Source organism: Brachycentrus maculatus, unplaced genomic scaffold (assembly GCF_059751285.1).
Source record: "Brachycentrus maculatus isolate JH-2025_06_01 unplaced genomic scaffold, ASM5975128v1 h1tg000116l, whole genome shotgun sequence".
Lineage (NCBI taxonomy): Eukaryota > Metazoa > Arthropoda > Insecta > Trichoptera > Brachycentridae > Brachycentrus > Brachycentrus maculatus.
In genome coordinates this window covers 320120-347761 of record NW_028280869.1, presented here as the reverse complement: position 1 = coordinate 347761, position 27642 = coordinate 320120, and the positions used below count along the sequence as shown (strand labels likewise).

Sequence of the window (27642 nt, the reverse complement as noted above, 5' to 3'; positions counted from 1 at the left end):
ATAAATGAAACTTCCATTGGTACTGTTTATGTATTTTATTAGTGGGTGGATGGGTACGATGAAGGGATGTGGAACTTGGACAAAAGTAAGCTTCTTGAACTAACATATAACAATTTAATACTTGAAGAACGTACTAAAATGGCAAGAGAGTGAAAATCGTTTTTACCAAATTAGACATTTAGAATAATTCAGCTCTTAAGTGTAAAATTTCACAGTAGGTATTTAAAATAATGTTAATATTTTATATATCGTACATAATATACAACAAGAGATAGACAGAAAATAGACAATTTTATATATTTTTAACCAGCTGTCTAAACAACAGATATTTTTTTATCTCCTAGCTCCATTCTGCCGCAAGGCGTTGGAGAATAGAATTCAGTTTATTGATAAGATTGTGTGACAATAACATCATACATATTTACTATACCCGATGTCAGAAATTTAACAAAAATCGGCAATCATTTATATTAACACACCTCAAAAATAATATTTTTATGCCAAATAAGATTTTAAAAAAAACATTTGGAATGCTCGAAGCGCTGATTTTAAGATTTTCTTTTATTGTTTATTTCCGGGGGGTTTCTGTAGGAGTTGCAGTTGCAGTTTTGAACTCTAAGTTATCGATATGTGTTTAACCTTTGCTTAGGTGTGCAACGATTTATTTATGTTTTATGACTGGAAATAATTTTATTTGGCATTTAATGTTAGTCAACCTTATCATAGTCTGCCATAGAAAAGGTTAAGTTCTTTAAAATATCGCCAAACGATCGATGCCCGTCAAATTTTGGAATAAACTTCAGGAGATATCTCTTGTTGTTGGGTGTCACCTACAACTAGTTGTTCCTTAAATTCTATACGTATAAATAGACACATAACACAGAAGGTCCGTAGAGTAACAAATCTATGATTTAATATTTGTAAAATCCTCGCCGGCATTCTATATGAGGTACCCTGAAGCAATGGTAGCTGACAGTGCTTGCGTGTATAGGTTTGCAAGCGATCCTTTATGTAACAGAGATATGAGAACAATTGCTTTATGGGAAAGCTTTATACATATTCCAATAGTTAAGTTATAAACTGTGGCCCTTTCCAATATAGATTTATATGGTAAAGCTATATCTCTACTTGTTTATTCAGTGAAACGATAGGTTGCCGGGAAAGTTCTATCACTTTTAGTTTGGTCAAATGATTCAGCTATCCAGATGTAGTGTCTTCTTCTAGGCCACTTATGTGGCATTATGGTCACGGTAGTGGCTAGTAGAGCCACAGAACACGGAAAGTATGCTTTGTGACCATATCAGCCACAGCCGCGATGAGAAATATTGCATGGATGATGCATATCTCCCCTAATGCAGAGAAATAACTAAATTCTAATGAATTAAGTTATTTTTGAAAGATATAAACATTTATCTCTTAACTTTTCTAACCCTCTAAAGAATTCTAACCCTTCAAGTATGACAGAACTTTACCGACAACTTAATATAAAGGCGATATTCTTATGTCATATGATCTTATCAAATTATCCTTTTCCAATTATGATTTTATTAGATGTAAAACATTACATCCATGTAACGGTCGCCGTGGTTGGTAATATGGTCACAGCACATTTTCAGTGCTCTGCGACCATATCGACCGCCACTTTTTTGGTCACCAAAAAAGTTACTCGGTTAGTAGACATAAAGTTATATTATAATTGTAATTATCAGTTTCGACATTAAGAGGTGTGAGAGAATGCTTATTTCCCCGTGACGCATAAAACGTTTCTATCAATTTAGAAAACTCTAAACAACATTCTTATCCATCAAATATTTCACTTAGCTGTAACTTTTAATACAATTCCTTCAAAATAGGGGTGAAAAAATATAGGTATTTCACTATTTATCTACTCAATTACAGAGAAGGTGTTCTGTCACTCTGGGGTGGAATTCTCGTAACAATTTTACAAAAGGGACTCTTATATCTAATATCCGTAAGATTTAAAATAAACATTTCATTAAAATGGGCAAAATAAGGTTATTATATCTAAAGGCATAGATATATCCCTTCCTAATATACGTACAATCACATTTAATAAAAAATATATTAGATTTCTTCTAATATAAAAAGAAAAGAATTTATAGAAAGTGTGTGAATTTATCATGAATACCTAGTGAAAATTTGAACAATCTAGTCTAAAAGAAACAGACTAGATGATGTAAAACAGCTAGTGAACGATTTGTGTATTTTAAAAGGCTAAATAGTAAACTGTGGTGCGTTAAATTTGTATTCATAATTTGGAAAAGAAGTCGTATTTATACCCAAATATTCACAATCAATTCAGTCTTACGAGAACAAAATCTAGGGTAGGGAAACAACATCGATTTTCTAACGAATAAAACATTCTCCACAAATATATTACATTTCTTACAGCGATGCTTAGTTTACTATTAGGTTAGCAAAGTGAATGTGCGCAGCTCCATACGAGATAACAAGGGACACACAACACAATAATCCTACACATCCAATAATAATATACTCACTGTTGATATCATACAATACATTTTGCTACATTTTACAATATAATATAATACATATCCAATATCATGTACCACTTTTGGCCGCCGTTGTAGATGCTACGGTCGCAGGTCACCCAGAATTTGCTTAGTGACCATACAAGCTGACCAGAATGTTACATGTGATACTTGAGGAGTTAAATTATAGGCTAGAACTGTTCGGATAGAAAACAGATTGGAACTTTGGAATGGCAATAAGTAACTACCACATTTTTTTTATTGACAATTACATTACTTCAAAAAATCCCGAGACAATCGGTTATAGTCTTGTTGAAACATGATAGAAAACAAACAAATAAAGATGGAAGGTATGAAGAATTTAACTTTCAATGTTTTAATTGCAAGAAAAATAATTTGTGCCATTATTGTGTGCGATGTGGCATAAGCTAAAAATAAGATTCAAGCTGTGGCAGAATGCGTGTCAAACTCTGACTCAGAGTTTGCGATAATATCCACTGTCTTACTCGATTTAAATTCATACAATGGAGGTGTTCCTTATTTCTGGTCACAGTGTACTGATTATTTTGTTTTTATAATACAATATAACATAAATATGATTGAAAAGGATATATATATAAGAACAATTACATATATATTTCACAATTCAATTACTGATTATGAATTTTTAATGGATCGGGACATTAGTGACTTTTAAAAATACATTTATTTGAACACAGTTATTGCGTTTGTATCATATAAAAAATAATTATTATCCTAATTGAAAATTGTGCATTTCTGTTTGTTTTATGTTATGTTTTTAAACCAAAATGTATAAAATTCAATCAATGAATTAAATAGTAAGTAAATAAAATAACAACACTTTTATGATGTTTTGAATAGCAATTATGTGAACAAATCATCAAAATGTTTATAGTTGTATCTCTACTAAGACGCTAAAGAAATAATGAAGACCTCTAGACAAGAACACGCTAACTAGCATTTTTTATGAAATTTGGTTGAAGTATGTACCAGGCTTAATTTTGTACGCTCTATCCCTTTTCTAATCCACTTTTCTTTCATTCTTCAAATTTAGTCCTCGTCATGGTCATTGTTGCTAGATTTGAATAATTAAACACAAAAAAACTGATTACAAATGACTTAGTTTAAAGTAGCGCATGAACCTACAATCTCTTTTATTTTGTTCACAATATTCATCCAAATCCCTGTGCAAGAAAATAGCTTGTTGAGAACTATATGTATCTTCCAATCGTGCTCTATCTACTCCCAGAAACACTGTACATTCCTCCACCATAACAAATAATTCAATTGGATTGAATTACCTCACCCATAAAAAATCCAGCTTCTCTGATAAGTTTCAAGTAAGGTCTGAAACATTATTATCTTTCATCGGAACCCTGTCAATCATATGATCCTTTCCTTGGATCCTCTCCCTTTACCCCCTCAACTCTTCATCTGATCATACTCTTGATGTCTTCCTCGCTTTCATAAATATATCATAGTATTATTAAAATACAATGTAGTAATTATTTCATCATTCATACTTTAACACCTTATTATTATTTTTCTCTCCTATGTGTATAAGCATTATCTACCCACTAATTTCAAACAGTTATATAAGGTACAATTCTTGACTGCTATTACAAGTCGATTATTGTTTTATAGCAGTGGCTCCCAATTAGTTTTTCCTGCATACCGCTTCAAGAACTTCCCTTATTGCATGAATGATAATTAAAAAAATGAATATTTTTTTTTACACATATTACTATCAAAATACAGTTATGCATCGTATCCCTTGATGCAACTTTGCATACCCCTGAAGGTATGCATACGTTTGGGAAACACTGCTTTATAGCAATAAAATCGTCAATGTACAAATATACATATTACTTTATGTACAAGAAGGTTATTAAATAAATAAATATAATAAAGCTATAAATGGTTACATTTCAAAAATTTATTTTTTCCGTAGTTATCATGTTTTTGTCTGGGTACCTTCAATTATCATAAAATCATTAGTAATTTATGAGTTCTTTGGTTTTATTCGGTTACCATAAAACTAACACATCGGCTTAAATAAATAGCGGTATTTATGACCAACATTACATTTGTATACAATATTTAGTCACTTCAAGAAAAGTAAGACATTAATTGTCAACAGAGTATAATGACTTCAGCTTAAACATTTTTTTTTACTTTTTTTATCACATTCCTTAAATTTACAAGCGTTTCATATCTTACAATGTTAATACTTCATTATTTATAGTTTATAATATATTGTAGACAACAAATACAAATATGTGCACAATATCTAAAAGAGAATGAGATGAAGAAGGCCATTTTAGTAACAGCTAGTAAGCTGTCTTCGCAGTATAGTAGCCAATACCATTGATTTCCAAGCTGAAGATCTTATAACAGGGGGGGTTTAATTTCAAACATAAGTGATTTTTCAATCAAACAATTAATAAAACCACCCAGACTGGTATCTGTAGCACAGGACAACTAATGATTAAACCTTGCGGAGCATATACTAAAGAAGACAAATGCAGAGATTTATTGTATTTAATATATCATTTGTACTGTTGCAGTAACAATCTTTTAATGTCCATTCTCCTCTAAATTGTCTTTGGAAGTTACAATTACTTACATAAAAAGCAATGGAAGTTACAATTACTTACAAAATGTTTGTGCTTCAGATTTAATATTCAATGAAATATGAGATTTTTAATAATTGTGGCACACCTTAGATATTTTTTCATCATTAAATTGATTCAGCATAATTGAATAAATTAAAAAAACTAGTAGTTTATAATAATAGAATCTAATAATATAATAATCTTTCAAAGATGTTTCCTCTCCGGAATAATTTCATATGTTTTAACCAATATTCAACCTTCATTCAACATTCAACCATTCCAATCAAACAGAAAATATTTATACATAACATGGATCAATACCGTATGAATTTATTTTATATTTCACAGGTTGACTTCATTTATGCAAACAGCCTTCCAATTTTTACTGGAATCGAATTACTTTACATTAAAAACTGTCAATTTAGACAGACTAACAAAAAGCAATATATAATTTTGATCCATGAATATGCAGCAAATATGTATACAAATATTAATTTAAAATGCGGTTGCATTTTCAAATTTCTTTTGAATTATATAAGTAATTAAAAATTACTAGATCTTGAGAGATAAATGATTACATTCCGGCTGAATGTTTCAATCATCCTCTGAAGGGTTTTCAGCAGTTAGGAGAATGGCGTTGTCTTCCGCTTGAAGATCTGAAGTTAAATTCTGGAAAAGGAAAATGCAGTTGACATCTGATGGAACTCATATCAAGTGCTGTAGATGTTCAATGGTGGGCTGATTTATAAACATCATGCAAGTGAATAATGTGAACACTTTAGCTAGCCGATGACAAACCGTAGCCCTGTAAATACCCAAGACTTCCACATTGATTATTTGATTTATTGATTATTTAGTCGTTTGATCTTCTTCTTCTTATCATGTGTCATGTCAGGCCCCTCCGACGTTGACTATCACTTGAAAGTATGTATTCCTGTCTTGGGCATCTGTAAACAGCGCCGCAACTGTTCTTATCCCCCTCCCATCTTGTATATTCCGGATCTAACAGATGTGTGTTCTACCCAACCTCGTCCACTCTCTATTTCGACTTTTGTGATTAGACATCTGATAGAAGATGAAATTTCTATCAGGAGAACTCGAGAGAGTAAATTCTACATCCGAATAGACCTGATGATAACTAACCTCCAGTCGAAATGAGACTCAAAGATACTCCTGGCACTCTCTTCAAAACATCTTATTCTCCCCTACAATTCCATCTGTTGCATTCCATATGCATCTACAGATCCATTCTTCGTGCATCGGAACATCCTTCAGCAGTTGAGAGAAAGGTTTGCCTAAGAATGTTAGATTTTAGGGAGGTAGAGAGAAATAGCCTTACCCCTATTTCTTGTATCCTTCTCTTGCATCGTTGTCGGCGACGGAGTGCATAGCAGAGGACTGCTAGAACCAGGAGGGCGGACACGGCTGCAGAGAGGATGGCCGGAAGGAGCAGGTTGTCTCGGGCACTGTAGTCCTACAAACATAATACTTTTAGAGTAGTTCACAATATAGTGGTGCCTACTTAAAATAAACTGCATATCTCGCAACATTGTAGTTGGCAACACTGCGGGAGATTGTAAATACTGTAGGCATAGAATCATTCCCTATTTTTTCTTCCTGAACTGGTCACTATTAGAAGCTATAGATGTTTTCAAAAGCTTTTCAATCTTTTCAACGAAAACATTCCTATTTTCACTTGCAATTTATTACTGTAAGTTTAGAACAATAGAAATCCTTTTACTTGCTTTAGCTCTTATCCGTACATAATGGTGCATTACACATTGTAGCGACGCAGTGTTATCTTGGTTATTAATTTTGTGAATGCAAGTTGATCAGTCCTCCACTTCAGATACCAGTCCAGGATGATATCAAATAAATATTAAAGTAAAAGACCACTAACACTTATATTTACCTCCCTGGGAATCGAACCCGGGACCTCCGGAACTGTAGTCAAACGTACTTACCACTGCACTACAGAGACGGATGAATTATTAAATGATTATTATTTTTAATATCTGCCTCCGTTGCACAGCATAGCATGTGATAAATTTAATTTTTCACTCGTTAAGAGTAAAAAAAATATTATTAATTTACACTTGTACCTGAAGAAACTAGCCTTATATAATATTGATATGTAATTTTTATGTAACAATCAAAATAACACAGCTTATTGAAGCTGTGTTATTTTGATGCAGTGTCCTATGCACACTTGTTTGCGGATATACATGAGTAAGAAAACAGAAGAAAGTTTAATATATATGCAATATAAACATTAAATGTAGATGATGATTTCTGTAATATGTTTATAGATTTTAATTTGTAGAACTCCATTTTAATGTATGTATGAAATGTTAAATCAAACACTGTTTTTTTGAGATGTAGCTCCAGAACAACTTGCTACAACTTGATTCCCATTTTCTTATTTAAGACTAAGGCATAATTTGAAAACAGTTTACAAGGTAAGTTCCTTTAGGAATAAACATTATTATGAACAGTTGGACAAGTATGTTAGTAATTACTGAGCCTAGAATGAGTATGTAACTACATACTTACTGTTAAATACATAATTGTGGAAGTTACACTTACAGTCCATTGGAAATAGGAAGAGGGATCAACGAATGGCCATCGGGTCTGCAGCCAAGAGGACTTGGTTTGGGACATCTTCACGTCGTCACTTCCGGCATTTTGGACGGATAACTCATCCTCGTAGTCATCGTCATCATCGTCCAGAATGCGCTCTTTGGTTTCCATGAATGTCGTATACATCTTAGTTTTGTTTTTATCCTGAGTAAATACTTTGTTGTTTACATTGATACTGTCTAGAGAAGCTACTGTACTGTTGACAGCGGCCGTTGTGCCGGCTGATGAGGGTGTCGTCGGTGTTGTCTCCGTTATGGCTTGTTTGGTAGATTTGGCTTTTATCGCAGCTAATTTGTTTATCATGAGAGGCGGTTTTTTAGTGTTGCTTGCGACTGTCGTGACAGGTTTGGTCAGATCGTAATCTTCATCGTCGTCATCTTCGTAGTCTGTCCAGTTGATCTGGTCGTGGCCGAGCATCAGGTCTGTGTTGCTCTCTCGCTGATGAGTAGGAAAGAGAGAAGACAAGTTGTCGATAATTTTAACAGTGGTCGATTCCAATTTTTCTGTGGTTACAGGTGGCGTCAATGTCGAAGATTGAAGCCGCTTCAAGGCTGGCATGATCCATTCTTGTTTAGCCGTCGACGCTTGAGACGACGTGGAAGAGTTGAGGACGCTCGACGAGGGAGTCGAAGTTTCTGCGGACGAAGACGGGTTCTGTCCGTCGACAGTCATCGCCTTGCTAGACATCTGCGTGGTGGCATTCTGAGTGGTCGTCTCCTTGATCGACTTGACGTCTTGGGAGAGCTCCTTCTTCTTTATCTGGCCGCGCTCGGAGAGGTCAGCCGCGATCAGCCGACTGCTCTGGCCGAGCCACGTCTCGTGCTTGGTTTTGACGAGGTGCGACGGCAACTCGACCGGAATGAGTCCGGTCATGATGAGGAGGACCAGGATCGCCCCGAGGATCAGCAGTAAGCCGAATATCAGGACGGCGAAGTAGTACGCGAACAGCTTCTTGCTGACCGGTTTTGGCTGCGTGGAGGGGCTGTAGTCGCGACCTTTCCCTTTACCTCCGCTGCTGCTCAGCACCTCCTCAGTCTGGGGTAGGATGGTGTACTGAAGGCTATTTTCACCCTGACGCACGGTTTTATACATTTTGATTTTTGTTTTGATATCACCTTATTCTGAAACGAAACGGAACAATTCCTTGTACTAGAGAGTATGGAACGAAAATAGTTCGAGACAATGTATAATAGAAAGATCGAGACGTAAATACCGGGCAAACTGCGTATTTTGTTTGTGCATATATTATAATATTAAAGGATCGCGTGTTTCCTCATTTGCATGTGTTTCGTGAGGCTAAAAAAATACAGTTTTGTCGTCAGGAAATCCAGCACGCATCGAATCAATATCCATCGACAGAGAGGGTTCTTACAAGATTCTCGCAAGAAACTCTAAGATAATAGCACCGCCTTATGTAAGGATCGAAATCGTATCTATTGTAATGTATTTTAATGTCTTAGTTCGAAATGGCGGAAGAGATTATTTACCTAGGAAGTTTACCGCAAAACCACCGCACAATTTCACATGTGTATTTCCGGAAAAAACATTTAGATTTTCGGTATATTTTACGAGCACAATCTTCCGCGATATCCCACCCGCTCTTGTCCTAAAGGGAAGTGAGATTACTCCACCCGTAGTCGCGATTTTGTGGTTGGATTCCGAAGCCGGCTGGTCAGTAATCGCTCGACTTGGCGGGCGTCTTGTATCCGGTGCCGAAGGATGGAGCGCCGAACGACATTAGAGAAAACAGTAACTCGATAAGGGGTATAAAAAGGGGTGGAAGTGCGCAGGTCCGCGTTCATCGAACGAAAAACATCGCTTTGATGTTAGCCGCGGGACGGGGTGGAAACGGCGCGGGAACTTCGAAGCTTCATCTAGTTTGAAAAGAATCCAACAAAGTTCAAAGATTTGTCACCTTTGGGTGACAGCATATCCAACCAAAAAAATAGAATACATATTCTCTGTTAAGATATCGCTTACTCCTTTCAAGAACGTCATAAATCAATAAACTAGATTTTACAGGAGAATGTTTTTAATGTTTAAAAATATAAAACAACGTATTAAAAATAAATATTAAGCCACTTTTTGAACTTTTTACTGTGCAACAGATCTTTTTTGGTAAAACAATGTTTTTTCTCCATTTGAAGTATATTTAGAATATTTAAAAAAATAATAAAACAATACCTTTTCTTCAAAATGCAAAAACAACACTTTCTACCCTGTAGCGGGTAAATATTAAATTAAAAATAAGCCTCTTTTGCTGGGATATAGTACACTTTCTGGGCATTCCGAAAACATGCACAGCTGAAAATTGACGATTTTTGATTTATGACGTTCTTGAAAGGAGTGAGCGATATGCTATTGTTATACGTAGTAATATCTTTGATATATTGATATCTAAGATAATCTTCTAACTCTTATCCGCACCCAATGGTGCATAGTGCACTGCATCATATTGATGCAGTGTTATCTTGATCGTTACTTACACGAACGCAAGGTGATCACTCCCTCGCTTCAGGGACCAGTCCTGGGTAATATAAAATAAATATTGCGTGTAAAATCACTATTATGTAAATATATTTCAAATAATATAAACATTAAAAACATTTAAAATAAATATTTTCAACCCCCCTTGGGAATCGAACCCGGGACCTCCAGCACGGTAGCTAAATATACGCTAATCACTACACTACGGAGGCAGACAAAATGTTCTAGGATATTACTACGTATGTTATTTATAAAAATTTAGGTATTTTTATTAAATACGTACGTGATTTATAAAAAAAAAACAATTTTAGTATAAACAGATTTGTTATTTTCCATTTTATAACTTACATAAAAATAAGACTTTACTCATAATCACTAAAATATCTTATAATAGTGATGTTGAACAAAGTTATTTCTTCTTCTTCAAACCCTCAACCGCACCCGATGGTGCATAGGGCACTGCATTATATAAACGCAGTGTTATCTTGATCGTTTACACACGAAGGAAAGGTGATCACCCTCCGCTTCAGGTACCAGTCCAGGGTGATATTGAATAAATATTGAAGTGAATAAATCACTTATTTAGCGAATCAAGTTATTTAGCGAATTATAAAGTATTTTCTTCTTGCATTTATTTGATTTTTAGGGTCGATATGATTAGGTCACGTTGGTTAACTTTGTAATAACCATTTCTAGTTGTATCGACCTTCATTAGTTTAGGGTCGTGTAGCGATAACGTGAACCTACCTAGATACATAATAAATATATACAAGTTACCCTAACCCACCCTTGTTGTTAACTTTAGTAGAGGATCACCCCTCGGGTATGTTCCTACCCGCATAAAACTAAGGACCTAATAATAATAAATAAAATAATAATAATAAAAACACCCTCGATCTTTTAGAAGCATAACGGAAATCGGGGTAATAATGGCTATAAAAAACGTTACAAGGATTTTTAGAGCGTTTATTTTTAATATAAAATCAACGATTTCCCCTCGATTTGAAATGATCGACCGTAAAAAAATAGGATAGATTTGAATCTATATAGAAATTTGTACTAAAAAAACAGCTAATTAACCAACACGCCGCTTCTCCGCAGGGTTAGGCAGAAATAATAGAACGCCACACTACTCTGTCTTTGCAATCATTCTTCACCTCTCTCACATTCGTGCGTCTCCTTATATATATATATAAATACATACATTCTCGCCGATTATTCAGTCTCCTGACCTGATCGCATTCAAGTATTTGACACTCGATCATGCCAATTTTTCATCGGTCTTCTTTTGTTCCTATTTCCAAATATATTCGGCATATAAATTTGTACTCCATTTATAAAAAAAGGTTAGTGACGAATTAGAAAATAATTATACAGGCGTTGGAATATTAGGGACTTTACGAAATTTTCCCTTTTACAACTTTACCCTGTCTTGTAAGACGTTCGTTTGTCAAACGAAAAAAGGGATCCCCCCAAGGCCCCAAGAGTACATAAAGTGTAATGTACTCTTGGGGCCTCCAAATTGCTTAGTCCGCCACTGGATTCGGTCATTCATTTTCAGGAGAGTTTAGTTGGAATCCGCCTCCGTAGTGTAATGGTGAGCACGCCCGGCTTCCATTATGGAGGTCCCGGGTTAGATTCTCAGGGGGGGGGGGTCAAATAAATAAAGTGATTTTTTCACTCTAATACTTATTCAATAATACCCTGGACTGGTACCTGAAGCGGAGGCCTTATCACCTTTCCTTCGTGTATTTAAAGATCAAGATAACACTGCTTCTATACGACGCAGTGCCCTATGCACCATTGGGGTGCGGATAAGGGATTGAAGAAGATGTTGAATGTTCACCAAAACCAGCTAACAACAGATCGTTAGCCCTGTAAAATGATTTATTTCCATTCCATAGCTTCTTCTTCATCTTTGTTGAAAAAAAAACTTTAATTAATAACTAACTAACTAACTAACCATCACGCCGCTTCCCCGCAGGGGTAGGCAGAGAGAATAGAGCGCCACACCACTCTGTCCTTGCAAACATTCTTCGCCTCTTCCACGTTCATGCATCTCCTCATACATACCCGCCGATTGTTACGACTCCTAACCTGACCACTTTCAAGTATTTGGCATACCTGATCGTCCCATGTTTTTCTCGGTCTTCCTCTGCTTCTTTTCCCACTAACATTCGCCTCATAAATTTGTTTTACCGTTCTTTCGTCACTCATTCGTGGAATTCATTCAAGGAATGCAAAGCTGAGATAAGCATTATCGATAAAATTAAGAAAGGTGTGTTGAGATGGTTTGGACATGTGGAACTTTAATTAATACCTACATATAATCCATGTCTGGAATAAAATCCAGCATTTGAGAGAAAAAGTTTGCAAGCATACAAAATATTTTTATTTTATTTTTATTGTTTGAGCGCTTGGGTAACTGGGAAAGCGCATGAGTCGATAGGGATAAGATGTGGGTTCAACGCCCGTGACGCATAAAGCGATAATATCTTTGTGACTCATAGGAAATTAGCAAAATATCTCGCAGGGCCAGAGCTTTCTCGGTAATATAAAACCTACGGCCATTACTCTAACTAACAGACCAACCACTAACTTTGTTTGCCTAATTAGAGCTATAATAGTTAGCACGTTGGGCTGCCTGCATGAGGTCCCGGCTTGAGCTCCCGGCGGGGTCAACGTTACCACTGTTGGTGACTGAAGCGTAAGACTAATTGTTTTGAATATTTATTTGTAAATTATTATTTACGTTTTATTTTTACGATACATGCATTTGTTAATAAGATAAAAATCTCATATAAGGCGTGGCCTGTCACTGGCATATAAATAATAAATAGAATACATTACATATTATGGTATATGGTAAACCAAATTGTTATAATTTTAAAGCGTAAAAAAAGGTGGAAAAATAACATAAACATAATAGAATAGTATAAAAACAGCCAAATAGAAGGCCGAGAAAAACTTGGCACGATCAGGTATGTCAAATACTTGAAAGCGGTCAGGTTAGGAGTCCAAATAATCAGCGGGTATGTATGAGGAGATGTATGAACTTGGAAGAGCCTGGGAATGTTTGCAAAGACAGAGTGGTGGGGCCTTCTATTCTCTCTGGCTACCCCCGCAAAGAAGCAGCGTGATGGTTAGTTAGTTAGTCTTTTTTAATATCTGGGAAGACAAGATAAACATAACGTTGTTTTGTAACAAAGTGAAAAACGGTAAAAATCATATCCCTGTTATGTTATGCGTCTTCGACTGACTGTCATTACGCTACCGATGTTTAGAATAGGGATCGCGTGTGTTTGACATTTTCAGTAAAACTATATTTTTTCATCAAATATTAGTCGGGGGTCGAAAAAAGCTTGATGAATATCAATTGTTAATATTATTTTTACGGGGCTGACGACCGTCATAGGCTGGTTTAAGTGATCACTTTACACACGTGTAACATTCACCAATTCTACCCATTATTGACAACCACACTACTCAAATTCTTGCAAGTTCTGTATATATGAACCAATTTAGAAACCTTGTTCTTGAAGCCAATGACGGTCTATGACAGCCTATGACGGTCGTCAGCCCCGTAAATGCCCAGACTTCCATATTCTTCTTCATCTTTGATGAGATGTCAAAAAATAATATGAAAATAACTCCTGCAATTGGAGATAATCCAGACTTTGTGAACAAGTATTTGGACACACTCAAAATGTTGTAAATCAATTGTTAACACTATATAACTACAACAACAAAAAAACACCATCAATCCTACGTTTCTTTCGTTATAACAAATTATATCTCAAATATATATAGGTATATATATATATATATATATATATATATATATATATATATATATATATATATATATATATATATATATATATATATATTTATATATATATATATATACATATAATATAATAAATAATAATAAAACCCTTATCCGCACCCCAATGGTGCATAGGGCACTGTGTCATATAAACGCAGTGTTATCTTGATCGTTTACACATGAAGGAAAGGTGATCAGCCCTCCGCTTCAGGTACCAGTCCATGGTAATATTGAATAAATATTACAGTGAAAAAATCACTTATATTTATTTTACCCCCCTTGGGAATCGAACCCGGGACCTCCAGAACGGTAGCCGAGAGTGCTGACCATTACACTACGGAGGCGGACACACATATATATATATATATATATATATATATATATATATATATATATATATATATATATATATATATATATATATATATATATATATATATATATATATATATATATATATATATATATATATATATATATATATATATATATATATATATATATATATAAGGTGTGAGTATAGGGATGAGGGACAAGAAAGGAGGTTTTCAACGTAGACTTCCTTCTTAAATTAGGTAGGTACTAAGAGTATTATTGATGATTTCTACGAGATTAATAATTTTAGTAACAGGTTACAAATGATCGAAAAAGGAATTACGGATGCACGAGGGGGTTCCAAAACGTTCGTAGATGTATATAATATTGTCCATTTATTGTTATTTGTTTTTTCCTTGTTGCGAGAAAAAATAATCTACTAAATGCTGAAACTGTCTTGTCGGTATTTTTTACAGAGTAAATTTAGACAAATATATATTGAGATTATTACGTACATAATAAATTCATCCACTTAATACTGGTGTCTTCTTATAGCCATAATCCACACCTAATGGTCCATAGGGAAGTATATCCCATCGACGAAGTGTTATCTTTATCGTAAATTGTGTGAAGTTTATAAGCTTATAAGTGATGCTCTTTGGAGATAGTCCAGATTTGTGAACAAGTATTTGGATACAGTCAAAATGTTGTAATTTCAAATACATATCACTTTTGAACTTTCTGAAACTCCCTCCATACTATAATACTGTGTAAGGAATAAGCTGCCCGAGGATTAATATTTTAATTCTGTGGAAAGTAATAATAAAAGCCTTTTAAGCAGTGTCCATTAAAATAATTATCTAGTCGCGAGGAATGCTTCAAATACCATATTACAGTATACATACAAATACATTTTTTTGTCTTATACATTTAAAAAAACATAAATGTACAACGATGTATCCTTACTGGGATTTCCTGTGCCTAGGACACATTTTACGAAACTTGTTTAGTAAATTAATCGTAAGTTACATTTTTGTCATGACTTCAATTTTGGAGACGTGGCCGAATAACGCAATTCTTTTCGTGCATGTATTAAAACATTGTTTCAGTCATGTATAAAAACGCTTTTATAAGTAGTTTTGTCATTGAATGAGTTTATGGACGGTGGTTGTAAGTTATAATATTTTTTAAAAGTAAAACTAATTTATTATTACTAATACTGAAAATAAAAAAAATTAATGAGGAAAAAAGGAAAAAAAAAAATAATAATAAAATATATATATATATATATATATATATATATATATATATATATATATATATATATATATATATATATATATATATATATATATATATATATATATATATATATATATTTATATATATATATATATATATCTATATATATATATATATATATATATATATATATATATATATATATATATATATATATATTTATATATATAAACATATATATATATATATATATAAACATATATATACATATATATATATATATATATATATATATATATATATATATATATATATATATATATATATATATATATATATATATATATGTAATAAAATAACTAGGTACCTACCTATACATTTTATTAAGTACCTACAAATAGTACCTACATAAAACAGTTCTACCACTAGATGTCGCATGCGTCGCACAGAATTAAACAAAAGACTTCCGATAATTTTATTAACTTTCAGAATCAGATAGATAGATAGATAGATAGATATAAAAATTATTATAAAGATAAATTAAGAATAAACTTTAATTACAAAGCAACACATTGTTTATTTTATTATTATACACCCACTTTACATATTATTTACACGCAATTTACAAAAGAAAAATATTACCACGTTATAAAACGACAATTTTGTTAATCAAAAATAAAGAAACAAAATAAAAAAAAATGGATACTGCTCCTCAAACATTAGAAAACTTACTAGAAAAATTAATACAAAATGCTCAGGTAAGCAAACATCAAAATTTAAAAGATATTTCAGAGAAGTTCATCATTGAAAAATTTACAAGCAAAAATCCTAATGCAAACCAGTGGATGGATATTTTTGAAAAAGAATGTACACGTTTTGAGGTGACAACGGATGAGAAAAAAATTGAAATATTAAGATTGTTTATGGATAAAAGTTGTGAAGATTGGTACAGTTCGATGATGATAAAATTTTCCATGAACTCAGAATGGATAGTATGGAAAAATAACTTTTGTAAAACATTTACAAACAAGGGATGGAACCATGTAATGTTTGCATTATCTTTTAAATATAACGACGGTTCCTTGTTAGACTATGCCATAAGGAAGGAAAAACTTTTGTTGGAGATGAGAAGAACGATCGACATGGGTACCTTAGTAGATCTTATTGTGGCTGGTTTACCAGAATTTATAATTAATAAGATTGATAGAGAAAAATTAGAAGATACAGTCGATTTATTCAATGAAGTAAAAAAACACGAAAACATTGTAAATAAAAAAAGGTTTTCGGATCAAAGAAGATATGGAAATCTAAGAACTAGTGGTAAAATTAAAGATAAAAGTCCATGTAAGATTTGTGAAAAATTAAATAAGGGAACTCGATATCACCCTGAAGTAACGTGCTGGTTTAGAACAAAGGAGGATGATAAGTTTAATAATAAAAATACTATCAGACATGTAAACAATTCAGTTATAGAAGCTAAGTTAAACGAAACCGATCAAAAAAACGAATAGTAACACCATTAATAAATGTCAAACTATTACTAAATGATCAAATTGAAATATTTGGAATTTACGATTCAGGTTCAAATGTTTCTCTAATAAATTCTAAGTTATTAAAACTAAAAGGAAAAGGAAACAATATGAATGAAGCAGATTTAGTAACAATTAATGGTGTTAAAAAGACAAACGGTTTGACGACTTTGAAAATAAAAATATTTGAATTGGAAAAAAACGTTGATGTATATATTATTGATGAAGAAAATTTCAAATATGATTTTTTGATAGGATTAGATATGATAAAAAAATTTAAACTAATCCAAAATGATGACTTAAAAATAACACAAAGACAATGCTTGAAAAATGAAAATAAAAAGAAAGTAGAAAAAATTTCTACAAAATATAAAATTAAAAATAGTGAATTTAAAAATACAGAAAATAACAACAGCGAGGAATGCAAAATAAATTATAATGAACATGTAAAAGAAGAAGATTTTGAAATAAAAATAAATCATTTAAATCAATTTCAAAAATCTAAAATAAATGAACTGATTTGCAAATATAAATCCGTTTTTGCAAAAGACAAATATGATATCGGCACTGTTAGTGGATACGAAGCGAGGATAGACTTACTAGTAGACAGATATTGCAGTAAGAGGCCTTACAGATGTACTGTAGAAGATAAAAAGGAGATAGAAAAACAAATTGCAAAATTACTGGATAATAAGCTAATAGAAGAATCCTACAGTCCATTTGCTGCACCTGTTACATTGGCATTTAAAAAAGAGGAAAACAAAAAATCCAGACTGTGTATAGATTTCAGAGACTTGAATAAAATAGTTGTGCCTCAAGCTCAACCATTTCCTTTAATTGAAGACCTAATGATAAAGACCAGGAATTGCAAATTTTTTTCAACACTAGATATAAACTCAGCGTTTTGGTCTATTCCTTTACGAATCGAAGACAGAAAAAAGACGGGATTTGTTACACAAGAAGGACATTTCCAATGGACTTGCCTACCATTTGGATTGAAGACCTCACCAGCAATTTTTCAAAGGATACTGGGTAACATATTAAGAAAGTATAAACTTAATGATTTCACTGTTAATTACATAGATGATATTCTTATATTTTCTAAAACTTTTGCTGAGCACATTAAACATCTAACACAGTTGCTGGAAGCGATCGAAACGGAAGGTTTCAGGTTAAAATTTACAAAATGCGCATTTGCGTCAGACTTGGTAAAATATCTAGGTCATATAATTCAAAATAATTCAATAAAACCAGTAAAGGATAATTTGATTTCAATAAAGAATTTTCCTGTTCCAAAAACGATAAAAAATGTAAGACAATTTCTGGGGAAAATAAACTTTTACCATGAATACATACCAAAGAGTGCAATAATACTAGATCCATTGCATAACTTACTAAGGAAAAATCAAAAATTTATTTGGTGTGATAAATGCCAAAAAGCATTTGAAATAACAAAAAGCATGCTTTGCTCACAGCCCGTTCTAGAAATTTTTGATCAGGATTTACCAATCAACATTTATACCGATGCTTCTTTAGAAGGTGTTGGGGCCATTTTGAAACAAAAGCAGCCCGATGGTAGAGAAAAACCAGTGGCATACTTTTCAAAAAAACTAAATGAAGCCCAGAAGAAAAAAAAAGCAATATATTTAGAATGTTTAGCAATTAAGGAAGCGGTAAGATACTGGCAATACTGGTTAATAGGTAAATCATTTACGGTTTATTCAGATCACAAACCTTTGGAAAATATGAATCTGAAATCTAGGACCGATGAAGAGTTAGGTGATTTAACATATTATTTATCGCAATATGAATTTGAAATAAAATATAATCCAGGAAAGAAGAATTTAGAAGCAGATTGTCTAAGCAGGAATCCAGTATTAGAATCGAGTGAAAATGCAGATGAACAATTAAAAGTTGTAAATTTGGTTAAATTAGAAGATATTTTAAGAGATCAGAATAAAAATGAAAGAATTCAACAGAAAAAAAAACAAATGGATTGAAAAAAACAATGTCTATTTTAAAAAGGTCAAGAAAAAAGAAAAAATAATTCTTTCAGAACCGTTTAGCATCGAAATCATTAAAGACATACATGAAAACCTATGCCATATTGGAATTGGACAAATGCAAAAGACTATTAGTCCACATTACGCAGCCAAAAATTTGACGAAAAACATAAAAACAATTTGTAGAAATTGTGAAATTTGTATTAAAAATAAATCAAGAGGACAAAAGAAATTTGGATTTATGTCTCATCTAGGCCCGGCCACAAAGCCTTTTGAAATAATATCTTTAGACACAATTGGAGGTTTAGGAGGTTCAAGATCAACAAAAAAATATCTACATCTCTTAGTGGATCACTTTACAAGATACGCATTTATTTTAACCTCGAAAACTCAGAATGCAAATGATTTTATAAAACTAGTCATGAAAATAACAGAAACCGAGGATATTGGTATGCTTCTCACCGACCAATACCCAGGAATAAACTCGAAAGAATTCAAGGAATTCTTAAATGACAAGCGGATCCCAATAATCTTCACTGCAGTAAATGCACCATTCTCAAATGGCCTAAATGAAAGGCTGAATCAAACATTGGTGAACAAAATCAGATGCAAAATAAATGAAAAAGGGAAAAGAAGAGCATGGACCACAATAGCTCAAGAATGTGTTCATAAATATAATAATACTAATCACTCAGTCACTGACTTTTCCCCAAGTTATCTTTTATATGGTACAGATGTAAATATTTTACCCAACGAATTAAAACAAGGAAAATCTAATAATGACTGGATTAGAGACAGGAAAATAGCGCTTGAAAATACAATAAAATCACATAATTACAATAAAACATTATTTGACAAAAATAGAATAGGGTGCGAATTCAACGTAGGAGACATGGTGTATGTGGAAAATGGAAACAAGCTAAACAGAAAAAAATTGGATGAACTAAAAATTGGACCTTATAAAATTATTGAAAAAATTTCTAACTCAATATACAGAATTGATACAGGTCACAAAAAAATAAAATCAAACCTTTATCATATCACTAAACTTATACCAGTCCCTTCACTACAAGAAGATGATCCGGAGGACGAGTGAAAATTTTACTATGAATTTTCATCCCCAAGGGGGGAGATGTAATAAAATAACTAGGTACCTACCTATACATTTTATTAAGTACCTACAAATAGTACCTACATAAAACAGTTCTACCACTAGATGTCGCATGCGTCGCACAGAATTAAACAAAAGACTTCCGATAATTTTATTAACTTTCAGAATCAGATAGATAGATAGATAGATAGATATAAAAATTATTATAAAGATAAATTAAGAATAAACTTTAATTACAAAGCAACACATTGTTTATTTTATTATTATACACCCACTTTACATATTATTTACACGCAATTTACAAAAGAAAAATATTACCACGTTATATATATATATATATATAAATATACATATATATATATATATATATATATATATATATATATATATATATATATATATATATATATATATATATATATATATATATATATGTAGTGTGGAGTTATTAATAAATTATATTTAGATTATAGTAACGAATTTTGTCTGCCTCCGTAGTGTAATGGTCAGCACGCTCGGCTACCGTTCTGTAGGTCCCGGGTTCGATTCCCAGGGGGGTTCAAATAAATATAAGTGATTTTCCACTGTAATGTTTATTTAATATTACCCTGGACTGGTACCTGAAGCGGAGGGCTGATCACCTTTCCTTCATGTGTAAAAACGATCAAGATAACACTGCGTTATATGACGCAGTGCCCTATGCACCATTTGGGTGCGGATAAGGGTTTATTATTATTATTTATAGTAAAGTTTGTAAAAAATATGAAAATATATTAGTAAGAAAAATTGAGCTATGTAAATTAGACAAATATTTTATATGTATCGTACATCGTACTTACATACACATAAGGCATTTAGGTCAAAAAGTGGGTATTTTAAAAATAAAATATTAATACCTAATCAACTTAAAACCAGACACTGTATAAGAACGGGTAAAGTATCCATTACAACATGTCTCCGTAGTATTTTTTATATCGTAGGTGATGAAATAAGTTAATGAAAGATCAGACCTATTCCGGGTTTGAACCGAGACTCCCGCTTCGCTGTGAGCTATAATGTTCCCACGCGTAGTTCTGTTATATCCCTCTCCGCAATAAAACTTGATTGATTTTGTGAAGGGATGGTGAAATGTTCGAGGGTGAGCCAAACGTTTTTTATCTACACTTAATTTTCGAAAATTAGGTGTGAAAAATATTATGAGGGCTTCTTATTTTGACGTTTTAACCTTCACTCTACCAATATTATTTTTGACTTTTAGACAGAGAAAGAAAGCTATCACGACAGTGGGTAGAACAGTTAATAAAGCTAGTTGGACGGAAAAGTAACAGACGAAGATATTCGAAAAAGAAAAAAAGACAAAGTATTTCATATTTGAGGAGAACTAAAACAGATTGGCCGTATTCAAAAATCCTGTTAATATTTGACCCTGTAATGAAAAGTCCACATAAAAAAGAGCTTTAGTCGATTTTCACCCATCTATCATACCTTGATCCTGTTAAAACTATCACTTATCTAGTAAATTTCCGTCGCTGAGTATACTCGTATGCTTAAAATAAATGTAAATGCAGCCGAATTTTGTTACGTTTAACCAAATTTAAAACGAAAATAGGTAGAAATTTAGAATGACTGTATTTTTGCTCTTTCTTTATATTTTCGTTCATTCAAGAAACGTTTATTAAGCAGTTGGTTTAATTATTAGTACAAATACATAATTGATATATGTTTTTCGATTCCTGACCTATATTGATTATGAAAATATGTACATTTTTCAATAATATATCAATTAAATCCATTTAATTTCTCCTGATATACACAAATAGAAAAAAGTAAATAATAGAAATTTAAGCAAGCTATTTTTTTAAAAAACAAAAAAAATAAATTTTTTGCTTGTTGTTGGAAAATAGTTGGCACAACGAATTTAGCTACGTTATATCTATTTTCAGAATGTATGTTTCTTGAATGTGTATATGTGTCCGCCTCCGTAGTGTAATAGTCAGCACGCTCGGCTACCGTTCTGGAGGTCTCGGGTTCGATTCCCAGGGGGGGTCAAATAAATATAAGTGATTTTTTCACGCTTATATTTATTCAATATTACCCTGGATTGGTACCTGAAGCGGAGGGTTGATCACCTTTCCTTTGTGGGTTAACGATCTAGATAACACTGTGTTTATATAATGCAGTGCCCTATGCACCATTGGGGTGCGGATAAGGGTTTGAATTGAATATCTATTTTAGGCATATGGGTTCTTATAAGCGCCAGTAATTTAAAAGGAAAAATGATTATTTCATAAGGGTATACGAGGGGTAAGAATTTGGCCAATCTCATACGTTTATTCGTATGAATTTTTCGGAAAACAGAATACTTCCATATGTAGACTATTTACATAATAATCTGTATTGAAATTACGTTATAATGTTACTTCGTTGGATATACAATACATGGCTCTACAGCTGTTCAAAAAGTAAGTTAACGTCTTTGTAAACCATTCCTTATCTCTTATAATGTTATTGTGGTGTTAAGGAAAGTAATGGGTTTCCTGTACCCCGCGATAATTAACTCGTTATATGGGGGGTTAGTATTAATGGGTTTCCAATAAAAAGTATAGGAACACACTTACAACTTGTGCTTTTTAGTTTTTAACCTTCACAAATTATATTGTTCCCAATATTAAAAAAATAAAAATAAACACGATAGATAAAGCCTGTGTATGAGTAAACGTTATAATACAATTTGCACTGCGACGTAAAGCTAATTTTAATAATTTTTAAGCAGAAAAAAAGATGAAGAGAAAAAATAAGAGATTAAAGATAAGACGTAAAAAAAGATTAAAAAATATACTTTTATTGAAAATTAAAATATGACTCCAATCAATACATATGTATATTTTTTTCCGAGCAATTAATTCATACACCCGACTACTCATCGGAAAAATGTCGATGGCCCCCTCCCGCAAACCATAACGTAGTAAATCAATAAAATAATCGACTTGTGTTTAAAGAAAATTAAGTTGCTATTTAACAAATACCAGGTCTTAAACTAACCGCTCCTGAAATTTATTAAAAGTGGTATAACAAAGTATAAAGGAGTATAACAAAGTAATTTATGAATGTTATTGGGAAAAGAAGCAGAGGAAGACCGAGAAAATCATGGCACGATAAGGTATGACAAATACTTGAAAGTGGTCAGGTTAGGAGTCGTAACAATCAGCGGGTATGTATGAGGAGATGCATGAACGTGGAAGAGGCAAAGAATGTTTGCAAGGACAGAGTGGTGTGGCGCTCTATTCTCTCTGCCTACCCCTGCGGGGAAGCGGCGTGATGGTTAGTTAGTTTTTTTTAACAAAGTAAATATAAGCGAGTATAAGTGAGTCACTGCTCGCTGATAGTGTGTGAAGGAGACGTGTATTGACCGGTGCTTGCTATTTCTTATTTTATTCTTATTTTATGTTTAAGACTTTTTGTTTCTCTATTAGTGTATTTTTATATTAGATACTTTTTATGTATATGTATTATGTTAAAGGCTTTCCGCTTGCCGTTCAATAAATAAATTTCTACTCCAAAATGACTAAAATGCAACACCAAGCAAATTCAGCAAAACTTCTAATATTTGGCAATCAAACATTTCAATAAACTCCCTAAAGAAATAAAAAAAATAGATGATATAAAATTACTTAAGAAAAAAAATAAAGCTCCATACATTTAAATCTTTAAAAAATATACAAAAAAAATACTATTATATCTTTTATTATACAACATTAAACCACGAGTGTAAGTCCCTCTCCAAGCACAAGAGCACAGTCTCTTTTATGGAGAGGCACAGCGAATCGAAGTATAAAAGTTCTCCATATGTATAAATGATTCAAATGTATTATGTTATAAATAAAAATGTAAATATATTAAATGAATAAAAAAATAATAATAAAGGGACAATGAAGTTGGCATGTTTCGGAATGGATATTAAGACTAGCTACAACATTTAACAGTTGAATGTTGTCTGCTGGTTTTATGTATGTTTAGTTAGAACATGTTATTCGAAGGCGTGTCCAAAAGTTCTCCAGATAGGGTTTTTTTGAATGTTTGATTTCTGACATTGGTTGACCTAAAAATAGCAATGATTTATGGAACCGGTATTCTTCTAACACGTTTTCTATGTCCGCAATAAGAAATAAAAACCACTATCAGAAGGACCAACTCGCTTCTATTCCAGACAACAAGGTCTTTAAAAAAAAACATTAAAAAAACTCACGTTCGTGATGGTAGCGTATCCTAAATGTATGGACAGAGGTGCTAAACATTGATCCATGAGCGTACATAATAATCTTCTTCTATATTTTGTATATTAAAAGCATTATTAGCTAATAATGCTTTTAATAGTTATATATAACACTCTTCTTATCATTCATCGTTCACGTGTGTAATACCACTTAAAAAAAACTTTGAAAACACAACTACGCGACTACAGACTTCGAATAAATCATTCCATCATGAGGTCGAATTTAGATTTAGATAAAATTGTTACGGTCTGACATATTATGTACAATTTTTTTTTAAAGGGATAAAGAAGTTTTGATCTTCTTGTTTTCTTTTACCATAAAATAAGTGACACGCTGTTAATGGCGGCAATCGGAATTAAATGATAATTTTTCAATAGGAAAATTTCTGCAATTTCTGCGAATAGTCGTCGATTTATCATCTTCTTTTTCTTAGCTTTATAGCACAATTTTTGTGAGAAATCACATCAAGGGCGCTTTACAATTTAGATAAATTTCTATGGACAAGAAATCTGGAAAAAGAATAATTAATTTTTACTTAAATGTATATTTAATATTACTCTGGACTGGAATCTGCCTTCATGTAAGTAAGACAAAGATAACTCCGCGTCTGCGATGAAGTGCTCTTTGCACCGTTGGATGAGGATAAGAGTTAGATAATATTAGAAGATTCTATTCATATTTTTGTCTTCTTTTATTTTCTGACCAACAAACTTACTAATTTAGATGAATGTGCGAGTAAATAACGTATGATAGATGTTCGAATGGTGAAATAAGGATAAAATGTAAGAATGTTGAAATGTTAAAAAAATGGAAAAATAACTCATAAGTGGAGAAAACCCAGATTTATGAACAAGTACTTGGACACACTCAAAATGCTGTGAATAAAAATAACTGGTTAAATTATAAGCTACATAAAAAAACATGTTTTAGGTGTTTCCCAGCATATAAAAATAATCAGGGGCTCGGATCTTACATACAAATAAAAGGGTATCTGTTAATAGTTTGGACTTGTGGAACGAATGATTGCAGGAAGAACGGTAAAACAAATATGAAGGGGGAAACTAGAGTAATTTAGAAGTATTAAAAACAGGAGTTATTATTGTTGTCGATCCCTGAGGCTGCCCTAACCTAACCCACAGCGCGGTCTGCGCATGCGCGGGCCTAAAATGGCCGCCTTTGTCTTTTTTCATCTTTAGGGCAACCCGTTTATATGCGCCCGCTTGCACACACACTTATTATCATACATACATGATGTGAATGCGTGGTGTTATGTTCGAAACTGGTTTGACCCGTTCGCAATAAAAAGTCGTCCGATCCGTAATGGCGATTGGCCCTCGTTATTGGCCATCTCCGTTCGAGAGATGCCAGGATCTTGAGATCCACCATTTGCTGAAATCTGAGAGAAGGCAACACTGGACATTTTACCGACATTGTGCACATGAAAATACAACTATCCATACGCATAGAAAATACACAAAACAAACATAATATATCGCTCACTCCTTTCAAGAACATCATAAATAAAAATCTTGATTTTTCTGGGGAACGTTTTTAAAGTTTAAAAATATAATACAATCTATTAAAAATAAATATCAAGCCACTTATTGAACTTTTTACTGTGCAACAGATCTTTTTAAGTAAAACCTGAAGGTTTCTTCTCAATTTGAAAAATATTTAGTTAATTTAAAAAATAATTAAACAATACCTTTTTTTTAATATGCAAAAACAACACTGTAGCGGGTAAATATTAAGTTAAAAATATGCCTCTTTTTTTATTTATGACTTTCTTGTAAGGAGTTAGCGATATCACAGAGATGGCAGTGATCTCTGAATCGAATAAAAACCTAATTATATTAGATTAAAGTTTTGTACTGACATTTCTTGGTGGAACTGCATTTTATAGAATAAAATAACAACTGTGTAATTTTCTCCACATTCATTTTACTTGACCAGCAACCGGGTTTCGTCGTAACCGATATCATCCCCGATAACCCGGTTGCTGGTCAAATAAAATTCATGTGGAAAAAATTAAATGGTAGTTATTTTACTCTACCGAATTGAAGAAGACAGTGCGCAAAATTGGTTGCGTATTTCTAGCTTCTAATATATTTTTAATTTTTGACATTTTCAACATAGACGAAGAAGAATATGCAAGTCTGGGTATTTACTGTGCTTACAACCTTTCATAGACTGGTTAAGTGATCACTCTACACACGTGTAACATTCACCATTCTACTCATTATTGACGACCACACTACTCACATTTTGGAAGTCACAGCTCTACTATATGGATTCAGGTGACATTTTGGCGTTTTTAAAAACACAAAAATTGTTCCATGGTCCATAGGAACCTATTTGAAAGTTATCAACAGATCGCATTTTCATTTGAATAATTATGCTAATTTAAGCTCCTCATGTACCCGGATTTAAGAAACACCCTTGGTATTTGCTGTCTTTCTTGCAACAACAAAAAAATACAAACAAACGAAAATAAGCTTTACGAACTGGGTACAAAGTAAACTTTTGAATATTTTTGTTTCAAATTGTTCGACTTATACTAACTTAATTTAACTGATTTTTTTTATATCAATATCTTAATAAATGTGATATATAGTAAGACCTTTACCTGTTATATTAAAAACAATGAAATTTCAATAATAAAAAAAAAAACAAAAATTGAAGTTACATTTTTAAAGTATAGGCGTCATTTGAAGGTCATAAATGTATGCTATTGCTGTATTATGGTGCATCGTTTGCACAACAGGAAAAGATGCAATTCATTTATCGGAAAATATAAAATTAACAAAACTGACCAGTTTCTCCTTCAACAAGAAAAAATTATGAATTTTAATAAGGAATATAATTATTTCTTCTTTTTAAGAAATCTAAATATTGAATATTAATAAGCAGAGAATGCAAGGCTGAGATAAGCATTATCGATAAAATTAAGGTGTGTTGAGAGAGTTTAGACATGTGGAATAAAGGAGTGAAGAAATACCAGTAAAACAAAATTATGTGGCAAATGCAGTCATGAAGCGCCCTTGAGGTATTGAAGCGCCCTTG

At 32.5% G+C, this 27642-nt stretch overlaps 1 protein-coding gene across 2 annotated transcripts in view; it reads right to left on the bottom strand.

Annotated features, from left to right (window-relative positions):
• Positions 1-11: 11 nt before the first annotated feature.
• The window catches only part of LOC148309874 (uncharacterized), a 90473-nt gene continuing 62842 nt past the window's right edge, over positions 12-27642 (bottom strand). Inside the window, exons 1-4 of one of the 2 annotated variants that reach the window (XM_088259348.1) lie at positions 9277-9529; positions 7736-8910; positions 6489-6623; positions 12-5818 (exon numbers count right to left, since the gene is read on the bottom strand). In XM_088259348.1, the coding sequence (XP_088115474.1) occupies positions 5744-5818; positions 6489-6623; positions 7736-8881 (1356 nt within the window). In that variant the 5' untranslated portion in view covers positions 8882-8910; positions 9277-9529 and the 3' untranslated portion in view covers positions 12-5743. Of the gene's footprint in view, positions 5819-6488; positions 6624-7735; positions 8911-9276; positions 9530-27642 lie in introns of those variants that run through there. The other variant, XM_088259349.1, reaches the window with a different exon arrangement.